This window comes from Pteropus alecto, unplaced genomic scaffold (assembly GCF_000325575.1).
Source record: "Pteropus alecto unplaced genomic scaffold, ASM32557v1 scaffold86, whole genome shotgun sequence".
Classification (NCBI taxonomy): domain Eukaryota; kingdom Metazoa; phylum Chordata; class Mammalia; order Chiroptera; family Pteropodidae; genus Pteropus; species Pteropus alecto.
In genome coordinates, this window is record NW_006442109.1 from 34,114,611 (window position 1) to 34,130,651 (window position 16,041).

Here is a 16,041-nt window from a genome sequence, read left to right on the forward strand (position 1 = left end):
GGGGCAGGCATGTTTTTCCAGAAGTGCAAAGGAAGTGCCAAATATTGTGTCATCTCTTACTTTCCTGACCCCAGGTGGTGGCAGTCACCCTCTCTTGGTACCATATGACACCTTGACTGCCAAGGAAAAGTTTAAGGACCGAGAGAAGGCACAGGACCTGTTTAAATTCCTCCAAGTGAATGGCATTGTGGTTTCTAGGTAAGTCGTCTTCCAGATGATGTTAGTGGGCAGGGTTTGGCTTGCGGATGTGGCCTCTCCCTGTCCAGGCATTTAATCACCTGCCTATAAAGCAAATCAGAGTAAGGATAGCAGTTGAGTCTTTTGAAATGAAAACATTTTAATTTTGGAGGATGAAGCCCTCTTTTTTGACATAAACAGGATGGGTTGATAGCAATTTTTAAAAATCAGTATAGCAAAGAGTTATGACAAATTACACATACATATCTTAAACGTTTAATTTTAACTTAAAACATGTAAACGCGCATTCATTCACAAATCTTGAGCTATAAGCCAAGGACTTTTTTTAGTATGTTGTTCTATCGATGGAGTTATAAACCACATCCATAATGCATCCTCAAAGCTTTGGAATGCAGGCTTTCTTCAAGAATATGGAGAATTAAGGCACATACAAAACAATGTAAGTGCTGTATTCTTCTAGATTTTTTTTCAATTTCCTCCCATCCTTTACAGTTTTCCCACCCATACCTACTTTAAAAACTACATATTTGGAAATTTGTAATTAGCAGTCTTTGCAAAATATACAACTTAGTCTCATAGAATCGAAAGTTCTCTTTATGCTTTTATTTTGTTGTTTTCTGTGATATTTAATTAAATTACATAATAACAACGGTAAGCATAACTGACATAAACATTCTCTGAACAAAGGAGCTGATTCTTATGAAGATGCAACTCCAGTGGGGAGATTGAATGAATCATGATTTCCTAAGATGTTTTATCTTAAACTTAATGTTTGTCAGAATTATCAGATGTTTTACATGACAATGGTCTTGGCTGCTTAAGTCTTAAAGGTAGGACCTGTTTTCCTGCTGGTCAAATGCCGGTAGTGGGCTCCGTGCTATGTAGGAGCATGCTTGCCAAGTCCTTTGTAGAATTAAAAACAATCCAGTGTTCCTCTTCTGATGCAGCCATTCCTCCTAAAAGAAATGTTTACTGAGCCAGCTGCTGTTTCTTCTTTCAGTTTCCTATAGAATTTTTGCCACTGAATGGCAAACACTCAAATAAAAATCTATACAAATATTTCTGTTGTGTCTCATATAAAAAAGAACAAAACTTATTTGCCATGTTGTCGGGAAGGAAAGGTCAGGCAGCGGGAGACACCCTCTAGGGACGCATTTGAGAAAGACTCCCATCGTCATGTTAATCCTGTTCTTAACACCAAGATGAAGGCTTACTGTGATTTGTTGATAAGTAACTTGCTCACAGAAATGAAAAATTTCTCTTTACTATAACTGAAAAGAAAATCAAGGAAATAGAAAAAGAAAAGAAAAAGATAATTGAATTTAGCAAACGTGTCTTAGTGGCCACTTACCAGGTGCCAGAGTCCGCAGTAGGCACTTGGATGTCCAGATGAGTAGGCGAGATCTCTGTCACCAAGGAGAACGCCTAGTTTCCTGCTGCCCACGCCTCAGACCTGCTTCAGCCTCAGCTTCCCCGTCATTTGATAACAACCCATTCTTCCTGGTGCCCAAGCCCAAAACCTGGACTCCTCTATTTTCTCGCAACCCACATCCAATCAATCCTACAGGAAATCTTGACGGTTCTACCTTTCAGGTACTCCGAACCTGACCACTTCTTACCTATCTTGTCACCCTCATTCCCGGAAGAGCCTCCTACCTAGGCTCCCTGTTCCAACCCTTGTCCCCACAGTAAACTTTATACCTAGCAAACAGTAATTCATTTGCAGTGTAAGTCATATCCTGTCATTCCTCCATTCAAAACTTTCAATAGCTTCCCATCTCAGAGCAAAAGCAAAATTTGAAGGATGGCCTACAGGGCCCTAATGACTTTCTCCACTGCCTACCTCATATTCCCCTGACTACCTGCTTGCTTCTATGCCATCCATACTGGCCTCTGCTGCATTTCATCAACTCATCATGAAACCCATCTTAGGACCTTTGCACCTCTACTTCTTATGCCTGGAAAGTTCTTTCCTCGGGGTACTCTTGGGCCCCTTCATCCTGCTTTAATTTTTGTTTTCTTTACAAAACTTATTAGCCCCAGCATTTCATATAATTTAAATTTTGTTCTTTATATTTTTTGTGTTTGTCTAAAGCTATCATTTAAGTTCCACGAGGTCAGGGATTCTTGCTTCTCTGTTTTATCCCCAGCTCAATATTTGTTAAACAAATGATAAAGATCTTTTCAGAAATTATTGTAGAACGGGGTAGCATGCACACAGAGGCAGGTTCCAAGTGCAAGGGGGAAATTTCTCAAATGATGAGTCAGGTCACTGAGCCAAAATAACCATTAACATTTGGAAAATTAAGTTGACACAGGTAGGTTTCCTGATGCACCAAAGTCACATAGTTATCTCTGTAACTTCCTGGGGTTTACTCGTTTCCAACCCAGAGGTATGAAGGATATGGAGCTGGATGCCTCCTCCATGGAGAAGAGGTTTGCCTATAAATTTTTGAAGAAGATCCTGAAATATGTTGATTCCGCTCAAGAGTTTATTGCCCATTTGGGTAAGTATCATTGTGAAATATCGCAAATATGTGTGCTTCTCATAATATCTCATAATGTCAAAGAATTTGATATTTATCAAGGAATGATGCTTTCATACTGTAGTTGGTCATGATTCATTTAGACATATGGTTCTGGGGAAGAAACAGTGGCTGAGAGCCCCTCCCACCTCCACCAATTTTAAAAATCAGTTTCATCCTTGATTTTCCTACTGGGTTTGATTGAACCACTTGTTATTTCTTACATAACTCGTCCTATTTTAACTCTCTCTTTGTTTTGCTTTGTGATCATGGGCATTTGACTTAACCTCTCTGAAGCTTCTTTCTCATCAAGAAAGTGGAGAAAGGGTAGTAAAACAGCTTAGAGAATCAACACAAGAAATAACTACCCACAACTGCAAAGTTCTTTGTAAAATATAACATACTTTGTGAAAATCAAAGAGCCTTTCTATGGCCTTTAGAAGAGCTGCTCTGTCTACAAAATGCTATAATTATATGGCTTTTGATTTTTTAACTCAGGCTCACTTTGTGTTACTTGTATCTTTATAGAAGCCATTGTCAGCAGTGGGAAAACTGAAAAGTCTCCCCATGACCAGGAGATCAAATTCTTTGCCAAAGTAAGTGATTCTCTGTACTTAACCATTCATTTTCTTCTTAGGATCCATATAGTTTAGGATATAAGTTAAGCTGACCAAACAAAGATACCTAAAACTCCAGTGGCTTCAATGAGGCAGGCATGTATTTCTCTGCTGTGTAACAGTCCCGAGACAAGTGGATGGTCCCAGGAGATAGGCAGCCTGCTCTGCTCCATGCCATCACCCAGAGACCCATGTTCTTCTCTGATGCTCCACCATCTCCTAAGGTGTGGTCTCTGTCAGTGTGGTCCAAACAGGCTCACCTATATCCATCTGTGGGAAGGGGTTGGAAAGGAGAGGGGAGGGCAAGGCAATGCTCTTTAAAAGTTCTATCCCATCAACTAGAACTTAGTCATTATAGCCTCACCTAGTTGCAAGGGATGCTAGGTAAGGCATTCTCTAGCTGGGTAACCTTGTGCCCAGCTAAAACAAGGGAGTTTCTATTGCTATGAGAAAGAAAGAGAGACTGCATTTGGGTACCAGTTAGCAGTCTCTGTTATACAACCCTACACAGAGGGCTGATTGCCTGTGAGGCCTTGGGATAGCCATCTTCTGAGAAGCATAGGTAGAACGTACAAGGCTAGTAATGCTAGGCCAGGCCTCAAGTGGACCTCTTATATGCTGTCCCCAAGAAGCCACATCTCAGTGCATGTGTCCCACAGGATTCCCCTGAAAGTGCTGACTCAGGGCTATACTCATTTCCCTGTGGGCCCTTAGTAGGTGGCCCTATCCTTTCACAAAATCCACTAGGCCTCTGGTTTCAGACACAGAAGAGGAAAATGTGTTGATAACTGAGATCAACTGGAGTTTCCTGGAAATTCCAGGACCAGTGCTCAGAGGCTTTTTACTCACCCAGAATGAGCTTTTTCAAAGGAACCAAAGGGAGAGCTTTGCTTAGCTTCCTGGAAGTTAATTTCTGGTGGATTTTCCAGGTTCTCCTCCCGCTGGTGGACCAGTACTTCACCAATCACCGCCTCTATTTCCTGTCATCCCCTCTGAAGCCGCTGAGCAGCAGCGGGTACGCCTCCCATAAGGAGAAAGAAATGGTGGCCAGGTAAGTCTACAAAAGAAAAAGAAGGTCATAGTGCTGGTATGATTTATACAGAACCCCAGGTTCCCATGGACAAAACGGTGAGTCTTCTGGAGAAATGAACTGTAACCTGATGGTTGGTAGTTCAGAGGTTTCGAGGATCATCTTGGTTTTGAAAGTAATATCTGTGTATTAATTTGTCAACCAAGAGAAGTGTACCATTTGGGGGTTTCAGTAGAGCTTTAGAAAAATTTATATACCCAGGTCAACTTCTATGCTGAAATTTAGAAAAAGGTGAAGGTAATTCTGAAGCTTGGGAAAAGCAAACGTACAACATTGAGAAGAAACAGAATAACACTGTTTTCAATTCCATTCTCAGGTTTTTTTAAGATTAAAATTTTTATTTTAATTCTTACAAGTTCTTGTGTGGATGATCTGACATTTGAAATCTAGAGTGACATAATTCGGTTCCAACTCCTAATAGGAAAATTTTTTTCCTCGAAAGCACTGGACTCCCTTCTCATTCCACGGTGCATAACATGTTCCTTCAACAGGGATAGGAACAAAGGGGATGCCCTGTGATCAGACTAAGAAGTCGATTCTACCATGCCTCGGGTTCTCTCTATATTTGATTTATAAATGACAAGAAAGGGGTTAGACTTCTAAATGGCCAAGTGTTAAGGACTGTAATGAAGGCAGACTGTCAACTCTTTCTCTAGCATCCACTGATGGTGAGCAGTGTGTATTATACTTACTAAGGGCCCAGCTCTTCGGGGAGATATTCAGTCTTAGAATTGAGCTAGCATTTATTAACCACAAAGTGGCTAAGCAGTGAGCTCCATTTTTCATATGTAAGAGTTGTTGCCCTCTTGCATATCACTGTGAACTATCACAATGCTTTAAATTCAAAGAAAGCTGCCTACATATTATGATCTGCATTTTGCAGATGAGGAAATTGAGGTCTGATCAGGTTCACTCCAGCACCGAAAAGTGACCTAGGTGGTAAGAATAAAAGCCCAGCCCTCTCTGATCCAGATCAAGTGCCATTTTTTCTGTATTATAATTACTTAATCTCATTTATTAAGAAACCAGAGACTCATGCTATCAAAATGAGATACACTCAGAATCAGTTATTGACCAAAGATTTCCTGAATATTTTCAGCATGCACCAGTGTATTTTGTAAGAAGTTAGGGAATTGGGAGACAAAGTGAGGTATTCAGATAATCCAACAGAGGGCAGGTGTTTTTCTTCATTATTAATTCATGGAAATGTAACATTTGTTCAGCCAGGCACCATCTGTGACGGCTGGAATACAACCTGGAGCTGATCAGGCTTGCAAATAGCTTTCAGATCCATCAGTGTGCTTGCTGCCCTCCATGGAAGCAATCGTGTCTGCACTGGGTGTGTGCGCATTTCCAGACCCCTCTTGTTTGCATCCTTCGCCCTCACCCCACCTCTTCTACATGGGATGCATTTCACCAGTGCTTCCCAGACTCTCTCCCCTGGGATCCCTTTAATTTATCAGCTCCAGAGTCTGAGATGGGAGGGAAGTGCCTGGGGACTCTGGCTGCTCACAACTCTGGGCTAAGGATGATGCTTCTGCTTAAATCATGGGCCCCAAGCGAGGCATAAAGGGCCTTTGGAAATTTCAGGCCCTGGCCTTGGCATGCCTCAGAAAGCACATCTGACAGCAAGGGGAGCCACTGAGTTGATCTGTTTCTTCTCAAACAACCCAACCATCTGCTTTAGCTAGAAAAAAATGATATTTTGCATTTATACAGAGCATGCATTTACTTTGAAGCACTTCACCAGAAATTACTGAGTTTATCAGCCCCTAATTCTAAACACCAAGAGGATTGTATGATTACTTTCTACTAACGTACAGAGCCATTAAGTGGCTTCAGCACTTAAAGCCCAGCAAGTCAGGTCAGAGCCACAGAACTCACATTCCTCAAGGCTGTCCCCCTCCCCCAGCTCCATGAGTTACCATTGGATACATATCTCGGGGATGGGGGCAGACCATGAGAAGAGAAAAAAAGAAGGAGTGGCCCATAATTCATTTCACACTAGCTGGCTGCCAAATTTCTGTTAACTTATTCTGAGTTCTCTTAAGCCTGGACCAGACTAGGGGTACAAATTTATTTCCACTACAAAAACAAGTGAGCAGCCATGAGAGACTTTGGCTGTGATTTCTAGTGGACAGTCCAGAAAGGCTCAGGGCACTCACTGAAAACCATTCAAAAGTGAGCAAATTCTCATCCCCATCAACACTCGAGGTATATGTCTTCTCCATTTGAACCGTCCACTAATACAGTGGTCTCCAAACTTTTTGGCACCAGGGACCGGTGCTCTTATAAGAATCTAATGCCTATTGATCAGAGGTGGAGCTGAGGTGGTGATGCTAACGCTGGAGAGTGTCTGGAAATAGAGATGATGCTTCACTTGCTGAGCCACTGCTCACGCCTGGTTCCTAATAGGTCACAGACCAGACCGGTCCATGACCCAGGGGTTGGGGACCCCTGCTCTAGTAGACTCCTGCCCAATGTGGGGCGAGAAGCACATGACAAGCTTGGAGAGAGATTGGGAAGGACCTCAGCTCAGCCTCACCTTGGAATTCTATGTCCCGTACTAGGTGTTTTATTCGACCTGCCCTCTTTCCATTCCTCCAGGAAGGACGGCTTTCTGAAGGGATTTCCAAGTGCTTGTCTAGCTGTACCAGTATCAAATAATGTCAGAGTTCTGTAGAATCTTCTCCCAAGAACATGAGCAACACAGGTTAAATGACAGCCAAGTGCTCTTAGACAGGATCCAGCAGCAGCATGTTCAGAAACATTTTGGGGGCTCTTTCCTAATTGTACAAAGTCCTCTATTAGATAGTGTGGAAAGTAAAACAATAAGACACGGGTGGACTGTCAAGGGATTCCGTGGCAGGAAATATGGGTAGGAAGCATGGATAGGGTCAGAAAGCACAAAAACGCGAATGGGCTTCCTGGCTTCCAGAAACACAGCTAGAACAGCAACCCGGTCAGGCCCACAGGCAAATGAGAGATGACAGAAAAGCAGTTTCTGACAGTGTTTTTGTCTCAACACAGCATTGCCCAGACCCGAACCATTGACTTTCTTCCAGTCACATCTTCTTGCCCACCTCTCAACTGAGGCCTCATACCCCTAGTGAAAACTGCAAAATAGTTGGCAAAAATGATGCTTCCTTCTAGAATCCTAGCACACTCCTGAATGTCATACAAATGAACATTTCAGCACATGGTACTCTATAGCAAGGGATGGTTTGCAGCAACCATCTCACTGCAAAATACCGTAACTATTGCAGAAGGATTGTTTTCTCTAAGGTCGGAGCTGCCTGTCGGTCCCTTTCACAATTCTCCAGTAAGACAACAGGAACCGTGCATTTTCCTGGTGTGGTCCAGAGGATTCTTAAAGAGGAACATGGTGCATCTTCCTAGGGTGCCGTTCAGCGCTCTTTGTTTTACAGCTTGGGGGTGGGGGAGGTACAAAGTAGGCCTTGAATCTCTGTGCCTTTCGGACTCAAGTTCTTTTCTGCTTCAGCCTGTTCTGCAAACTTGCTGCTCTTGTTCGACACAGGATTTCCCTCTTTGGTAAGTAAAAAGAGGTATTGCTAAAAGCTGCACTCCTCCCTTTAATTATCCTGAACTCACATTTTGCCTTTATTTGTGGCTTCTGCCGACAACCTGAGGCTTAGGACTAAGGTGTCACCTAAATTTACCGCAGAAAATTGGTCCGAAGTATGATAAATGACCTCTCTATCCCTTTAATAGCTCAGATTTTCCACACCGATGAATGTTTTAAGCTCTGCCTCTAACATTCATCATCAAGCAGATGTGTCAGGCCAGAGATAAATGCATTGTCCCTGAACTTAGGCCTGGCACTCTGTGTCAGTGGTTAATCATGCTCTGCTGTGGTTTATGCATATTGAAAAGATAGCATTTGAAAGACAAGCTGAATGGTTTGGGGAGTCACAGGTGATATTTTTGATCCTAGGGAGTGACTCTACTACAATGGTGAGCTGTCTTCACATCTTAGCTCAGACACTTGACACAAGGTAAGTCTGCCCCATTTTTTCCAATAGTTTCTGAAGACTCTCTACCTAACCCTTTCTTCTCACTTATCATTGTACTGAAGAAGAAACATGTCGCTGCTTTGTTGGAGCTGGAAAGAGAGGAGAGACAGGGAAAAGATGAGTCTTACCCTGACGTTAGCACTGTTTCTCAGTTCATGTGATGGAAAGCCACTGTCATGGCACATACTGAATGCTGAGCTAAGCGTTTGATCAATTCTTGTCTTCTCTTAGACATTCATCTTCCAGAAGATAAAATGTATAACGTGGCAAAGTGCCACTTTGTACCTGTTTCTCTACAATAAAAGAAAGAGCTGCCTGATGGTGGCGAGACCATAAGCATCCTGGGAGAGTGGAACCATAGCAGTCTGAGGTCAAAATGGCCAAGGAAGGAAAATCAGGGAGATGCAATTACCAAATGATCAGAGACAAAGTTAGGTTTGAGCCCATGGCCTGAGGGTCTGGTAAGGAAAGATGGCTGAACAAGAAAGGATGTCTTAAATTGTGTCTGGCAATATAAACAAATGATTTGATGAGATAAAATGAGAGAATAATTGAAAATAATTAACAAGGAGCTTCCTTTAGCACACTCATTATATAGGGCCCTTGTCAAATTTGGGGGAGGATACACATCCCAAAACCCAATGCAGAAGAGAAACATCAACCTGAAAGAATGGCCAAGAGATGAAAATTCACCACAAAGAATAGTTACTAAAAAAACATTAAGGGTAATTAAAGGGGGGTTTCACGTTTTTGAGAGAAATGAACACATTGTGGAGATGTTAAAACAGCGGGATCAGAACAAAGCCTCCCAGGGGACTGAAATCCCTTGCAATTGTGATGATGGATTTTTCTTCTCCCAGAAACGTGTGCAACACCTTGAGAGAGAGTCCGCTTTTTTAAAAATGTGTTCAATTGTCATTCCTGAGAAAACCTTAGACTAGTTAGGAAAATGATAGTTCATGGATACTTACAGGGTAGGAGCAAGGAAGCCTCACCAACTTGTTTTTATTTTCCTGATTGGTCAGATGATGGTTGTGAAAATACTGTAGATAAAAAGCAACTGTCTTTGTAGGGTGCCTGTCATAGTCTTGTGAATATAGTGTAGAAACGTGGGAAGTAATAGATAACTTGGGGGCTTTGTTCCAGTTCTTTTATAAAGTGGTTTTGAGGGAAAGCCTCAGAAACCCATAGCTAATCTCCATGCTCATGTGGTTTTTTCCAGTGGTCTGATTAAGCTGTCTGATTTAAAAGAGGCTGATCGTCCCTCCCCCTTTTCCTTCTCCAAGCTAGGACATCCCTGCAAGCTGACAGAAATCTAAGCTTCATTTGACTTATTTTTTCTTTCTTGCTAAAAGGTCCTGCATCACAGGAATTCCAATATTACTAGCTAGGCCTAATAAAAGTTGCTTATCCCATGATGATCTGAAAGAAAAACTCCCCTCATCCTCCTTTTAAGTAGATATTTATGGAAATGTGTAGCCAGCTGCACCAAGATTCTGATAGCAGGTGACCAATATCAGTTTCATTCTAAATCGTCATCTACATTTCCTGAAGAGCTGAGCACACATTCCCTCAAACCGAGCACACCATCCAGTTGCCAAACCCGCTTTGGGAGTGTGGGATCCAGGTTTCTTCCTGGATGCCAACTCCTCTCTCTGCTTCTCCTGACCCACTGTCAGGTGACTGGAGTGTCGAATGTCTGCCCAGGTTGCACTGCAAGTCACGGGTTTCAAGAAGGGGGTTGGCCGCAGATTCGGGTTATGCTTCTGGTTTTGCACATTGCTTGCTTCCAGGACTGTCATGAAGTCAGGCTCCGAGCTGGTGAAAGCCGGCTTACGAGCCTTCTTCGAAAATGCTGCAGAAGACTTAGAGAAGACTTCGGAAAACTTGAAGCTTGGGAAGTTTACCCATTCCAGAACACAGATTAAAGGTGTTTCTCAGAACATCAACTACACCACGGTGGCGCTGCTCCCCATCCTGACGTCCATCTTTGAGCATGTTGCTCAACATCAGTTTGGGGCGGATTTACTCTGTGAGTCAGATTGCCGTGTGTCATAGATTTGTACGCATATGGCCACAGATAGGAAGTATGTAGCTTGTTCAATGAGGGTTCACTGAGGGCAGAGTAGGGAGAGAATTATTCCACATTTTATTCTTCTTAGGTTTGAAAATCAAGTAGTAGACTCTCGGAGAGGAAGAAATCCTTAAATTTGAGTATGTCATATATCATCTTTTTCCACTATTATGCGGGACCAGAATGTTCCACCTACGAGTTTAGCTCCCAGTCATCGTGTTCCCACTTAATTTGAAAAGATTTTCTGAGTAACCCAGCAAGAGGCATAGGTTTGCGCCTAAGGTTTTCCAGACACTGATTTTCCTGTTAAAAAGACCTGACTTATTCTTTGAATACCAGGAGCAAAGGAAAAGTACTAACATTTTCTTATCTGAGCCTTCAGAAGACCATAGTTAGCAGGTTTTATTTTAGTTTGCATTTAGTGCCATGTATAGCCCCGTTGTGTAAATATCCTGCCACCAAATTTATTTCACACTCCAAATGTTGACACATGATTTTATTGAATTTAACCAGTTGTCCACAGCTAAGGCTGTGTCTCCCATATCTATGAACAATTGAAAATCAGTTATTGCCATGGGGTTGGGGGGAGAGATGGGGGAACATCCAAACTTATTATTTCCTGTTATGGAAACAATGCACCTCCTTACTGAAAATTAAAACTTAAATTAGTCCTCATTGTGTTAAATGAGCCCCAGCCTTGTTATGAGTGCCTGACATGACCAGGAGCATGTAGACTGCAGATTTAATTCTGAGTTCCTAATAGAACATACTCTTCCCTTAGAAATCATGGCAAAACGATGATCAGATTGAGTTGCCTTTTCAAAAACATTCATCAGAGAACTTGGGACAGGTGGACACGAGGAATTTTGCTCTATCTCTGAGGAGGTAGAGACATTGTACATATCTTCCTAGGAAATGAACAAAAGGATCATTTAAACTTCAAATTTTTCAAAGGAAAGAAATATTGCTCTGGAAAAAATTTGACAACAGTGTCTCCCTCTACTGGGGGAAAAAAAAAATCTCATGTGGAAAGGCACATTGGTTATGTGATTTCCTTTCCCTGAGAAGCAACATGACTGATCTGCATCATAAGCCCCACAAAAGAACTTGGATGGTTCAATGGGGGGTATTTTTTTGCCAGAGTTTTCTCTCCCAGTTCAGCGACAAGCATCTGGGTAGACAGGGGGCTGTAGTCATTAAAAAGAGGAGAGGGAGAAATATGATGGTTCTTGGGTGATGGCACCACGTTTTTTCTGTTGGCAGACCGTTTCTGTGTGCGGGACAGGAGAGCTAGGATGAATGCGTGGTAATGACGGCTCTTTTGTTCTTTTCAGTGGGTGATGTGCAGATTTCATGCTACCACATCCTGTGCAGCCTCTACTCCCTTGGGACGGGAAAGAACATCTATGTTGAAAGGTAATTGGTGAACACTTTCAGGCTCAGAAAAATGTTACTAACAGTCTTTAAACAACAATCGCGTCTTATCAGTCCAACAAAATCAAAATGTTCACTGAAGCGGGATGGTGATTTTGAGCCTAGGTTATGAAATGTTTATGGCAGTATTAAGAAGTATAATGAGACTCTTGAGATTTATGACTTCTGTGGAGATAGCTGGTGAATGTCTGTGGCTGGAGGAGCAATTTAGCCAAGCTAAATCATGTGCTGGTGACCAAAAAATGTCGAAGAAATATCTATTTCTTCATAACCACGGCTTCCGAATAGCTCCCAGAGTTCCTGTGGTTAAAGCTTGCTGGGGAAGCACAAGGGACACGAGGCAGTTGCTTCAGTGTTTAACAAGTTTCTGTGTCCCACAGTCCTGGACCTTGACCATTCTCGGCTGTCAGATTTGCTGTAGTTTTAAACAAGGCCACACTTCAGTAGCAGAAATGCTATTCAATAATCCTGAATCTGAACAAGCCGATTTGCAGAGTTCCACCTTTGCTCTCTAATCTGCCTGGAGCCCCGGAGGCCTTTGCTTTCACCATCAAATGCTATGTGTTGTGTTGTGTTCTGTTTAAATCCATGGGGAAGATCAGAAGGATAAACACAGCATTAATGAAACTGTGGACTTAGTCTTATCCTCGGAAGACTTTTTCTCCCCGCCCCCCCCCTTTTTTTTTTTGCCCTTTCAAATGAGGAAACTGGAAGGAATTCGATTTGTGCTTAAAATTGCTTAATCTGAATATCCCTTGGTTCTGTGCTCCATGTGCCTCCTTAGTTTATGATGCCTTAATCAAACAAACCAACAGTGAATCCTTGTTTCACATCAGAAGTTACGAAAGTTCTAATTGCAGTTTCTCAATAAAGCAAAAAATGCCTTCCACTCCTTTAAGGGCTAGTGCACTAATGACTTGAAATTATGTACTAGTGACCAAAAAATGTTGAACAAATGTCCATTTTCATAATTACAGCTTCCAAATAGCTTCCAGAGTTCAAGAAATTAGTTGAAGATCTAGTGCCTAATTTATTTTGATTATGATTTTAAGTCTTAATAGTCGCATAGCTTCCCTTATTGTTTTATATAAAACGTGGATAAATAGCTTTGTCATTTAGAAATAGGACAAAGGCAGGCAAAAACTTTTAACCATGTTTTATACCAAAGCAACAAGAGAATTAATGTTATTTCATTTAATACTGAATGGCGCTTAGGGAAGGTGTCTTTAATTGAGTTCTTTCATTAAGCATTTGTGAATATTTTTTCAATATCTTAACTCTCTCAGTTTATATGTGTATATATTCATATATCTATATGTGTTTCTTTGTATAATTTTTTGGAAAACTTATGCAATATTCTCTTGGGGAAAAAAGTTAAAGGTCAACTCTGAAATGTCAGACCAGAAAAAGACTGCTCTTCATATGGCTTTTTATACTTTATTCATATATTCATTCCAGTTTTACTGCATATCTGCTCTCCACAGCACTGTGAATATGGTGCCTGTGTCGTATACTGCATGTTGGTAGAAGTCAAAGTTTAAAGAACCACCTAGATCAAGGCTGCCCCTATTGCCCCTCCGTTAGTTAATGAATTAAAGATTTAAAATCCAAGAATTGTGATGCTGCCAGTATTAATGACTTTTGTTTCTTTTATTTTGTATTGTGAAAATAAGACATTCCAAAAAAAAAAAAAATCAAACAGTATAGAAGTATATAAAGTTAAAAGCCTACTGTTTTCTTCGTCCCAGACCACCATGCCACCACACACACATACACACACAGCTGGATCCAGTTCTCAAAGGAAGCCACTAGTAACAGTTTGGTGTGTATCATTCCAGGTGTTTTCTGTACATGTGCATTTTTACACATGTGGGATAATATTGCTTTGTAACTTTGTTGGATGAGGTTAAAAACTGAATTCCTTTATCATACAACTAACTCATTTTTAAATTTATCATTTAGACAAATCATTAATTCTCTACTTAAGAAAAAAATAAGCAAATTTAGTACACTGTATTCCTAGCTACTGCCTATCCTTTCTATCTTCCCTTTTTTACTATATAATTTCTTATAATATTTACTTTCTATTCTAGAGCCAATATTCTCTGAGTTGTTTGCCTTAGTTTGTATTTAAATGATTTATTTTATAGCCAGTTATTTTGAATCCTGACTTTCCCATTCTAAAATTTTTATTTTGCCTTATCTCTTAGTTGGCCAGATCCATTATTGAGTACTTTCTGTAAGAGCTCTTACTCTTGAGTCTTTGCATATTTTGGAATATCTTCCCTTGACATTATATGTGAACATAGTCCATGGTATAAAATCCTTGGTCATAATTTTCTTCCCTCAGAAGCATACAGATTTTGCTTCTTTGTAGTGTGACATATGTTCTCTGGACCAGGTGATTTATTCCACTTACACATGACTTTGCAGTAAGAAAGGGAAAGCTGGCTGTTCATTAGATTCTTTCTTTGTCTTCCAGCTTATTAACATCACTATACCATGTCCTGAGGTTGTTATTCTTTTATCGGTCCCCTGGGCTTCTTTTCAAAACTTAATATGCCCTCTCAGTCTTCAGAATTGGGTCTTCCTTTATTTAACAAATATTTGTCTTATTATATAGTTGCTGAGGTTTTTTTTACTTATGTGTTGTTCAGGGAAGGAAATGATGTATATTTATTGGCTTTTCCCTTAATTTCCACATCTTTCATTTTCTCTCAGCTAATTCTTCTTTTCTGTTTTGTGTTTGTATGATTTTCCTCATATTTTTTTTGTGTTACTGACTTTTTTGTTTTATTATTTTTGAGTATATAGAGAAATTTTTTTGTTTTTTTGTATAATTCTTCTGAACTATGTTTATCTTTATTTCTTAGTCATTAGATACATTGCTATTTCTCAAGAATGAAAAGGAGTATGCATGCGTGTCTGAGTGTGTGCGTGCTTCGAATCTGAGAAGCTGGCTCAGGACTATTTCTCGCTAAACCAGCAGTGCCTTTAGCACTAGTAGTGCATCCGCCCTTAGCCTTTGGTGTCTTCCCTCTGCAAAAATAAGCAGCTGGCCCAGGTGAGAGGTTGGTGAAATTCTTAGTCTGTTCTATATTCATAGGATTTTTGCTTAGTGATTTAATGTGTGTTTATTCTCCACTCTAGAGGACTTGGGTCAGTAGCTACGAAATAGATAACTGCTCACTCTTCCGCTGTACCTCACCTCCAGTGGGTTCTCCAGGCTAGGAGTCCAGGTCAGAATCATGGCAGATGGTGTGTACACCTACCCCGGTCTTGTCTGCCACTCTGCAATATGGAACCTGGGCCCCACCCAAATGTTGTCCAGCAGGTCTCCCAGGGTCTGCTCACACCCTTAATCCTCATTGTTTCAGGTGAAAACTCATATTCTGGGCTCCTCACAATCCCCGTATTTACTTCCAAAGATTTCTACACTCTGTTCTATGTTCGGAAAGTATGTTCCTGTTTCAGCATCCTCACTTGATTTGGCCCATACTTTGTGGTTTGAAGTTATCACATATTATTTTAATTTCAGCATAGATCCAAATTTCTTACCAATTTTTCCCCTAGTTCTTGTAGATTTTAGGGAGGAAATAACAATAAAACTCACCATTTCTCTACCACCTTTTACTGAAGTTTCTTTGGCTAAGGAATATCTGTAGGGTTGCAAGGGAACCACCAAATACTTGGTTTCCAGTTGTAGCTTGAGCGTCCCTGGCAATAGACATTTGAGAAACATGAGCCCCCAATCCATGGGAAAAAAAAATTGAGAGAACGACTTAAGAAGTAACAAAAACTGAAATACACATCGAACCCTCTCCAGTCTGTCACCACTGACCGATGGAAAATACTGTCCTAGGCAGTAAGAACTGAGGAGGGGAGGAAAAAGAGTTTCCATATCCAGTGATAAACTCTGAGTAGATCTTTTGGTTGCTATGGAGCCTTTTCTTAACACTTGCTCCTAGTGGTCCACACCCACACCGCCCCCTGGGGGGCTATAATGACCAGAAAAGCATTATGACAATAGGCCTTTGCCCAGCTCAGTCTCTCTTAGGCCTAGAGGCCA

General features: G+C 41.1%; 1 protein-coding gene across 1 annotated transcript in view; it reads left to right on the forward strand.

Moving 5' to 3' along the window:
• The window catches only part of RYR3 (ryanodine receptor 3), a 331,058-nt gene that overhangs the window by 243,416 nt on the left and 71,601 nt on the right, over window positions 1-16,041 (forward strand). Inside the window, exons 57-64 of the mRNA XM_015595855.2 lie at window positions 75-198; window positions 2,590-2,705; window positions 3,252-3,319; window positions 4,270-4,391; window positions 7,933-7,982; window positions 8,386-8,446; window positions 10,258-10,496; window positions 11,873-11,954. Of these exons, the coding sequence (XP_015451341.1) occupies window positions 75-198; window positions 2,590-2,705; window positions 3,252-3,319; window positions 4,270-4,391; window positions 7,933-7,982; window positions 8,386-8,446; window positions 10,258-10,496; window positions 11,873-11,954 (862 nt within the window). The remainder of the gene's footprint in view (window positions 1-74; window positions 199-2,589; window positions 2,706-3,251; window positions 3,320-4,269; window positions 4,392-7,932; window positions 7,983-8,385; window positions 8,447-10,257; window positions 10,497-11,872; window positions 11,955-16,041) is intronic.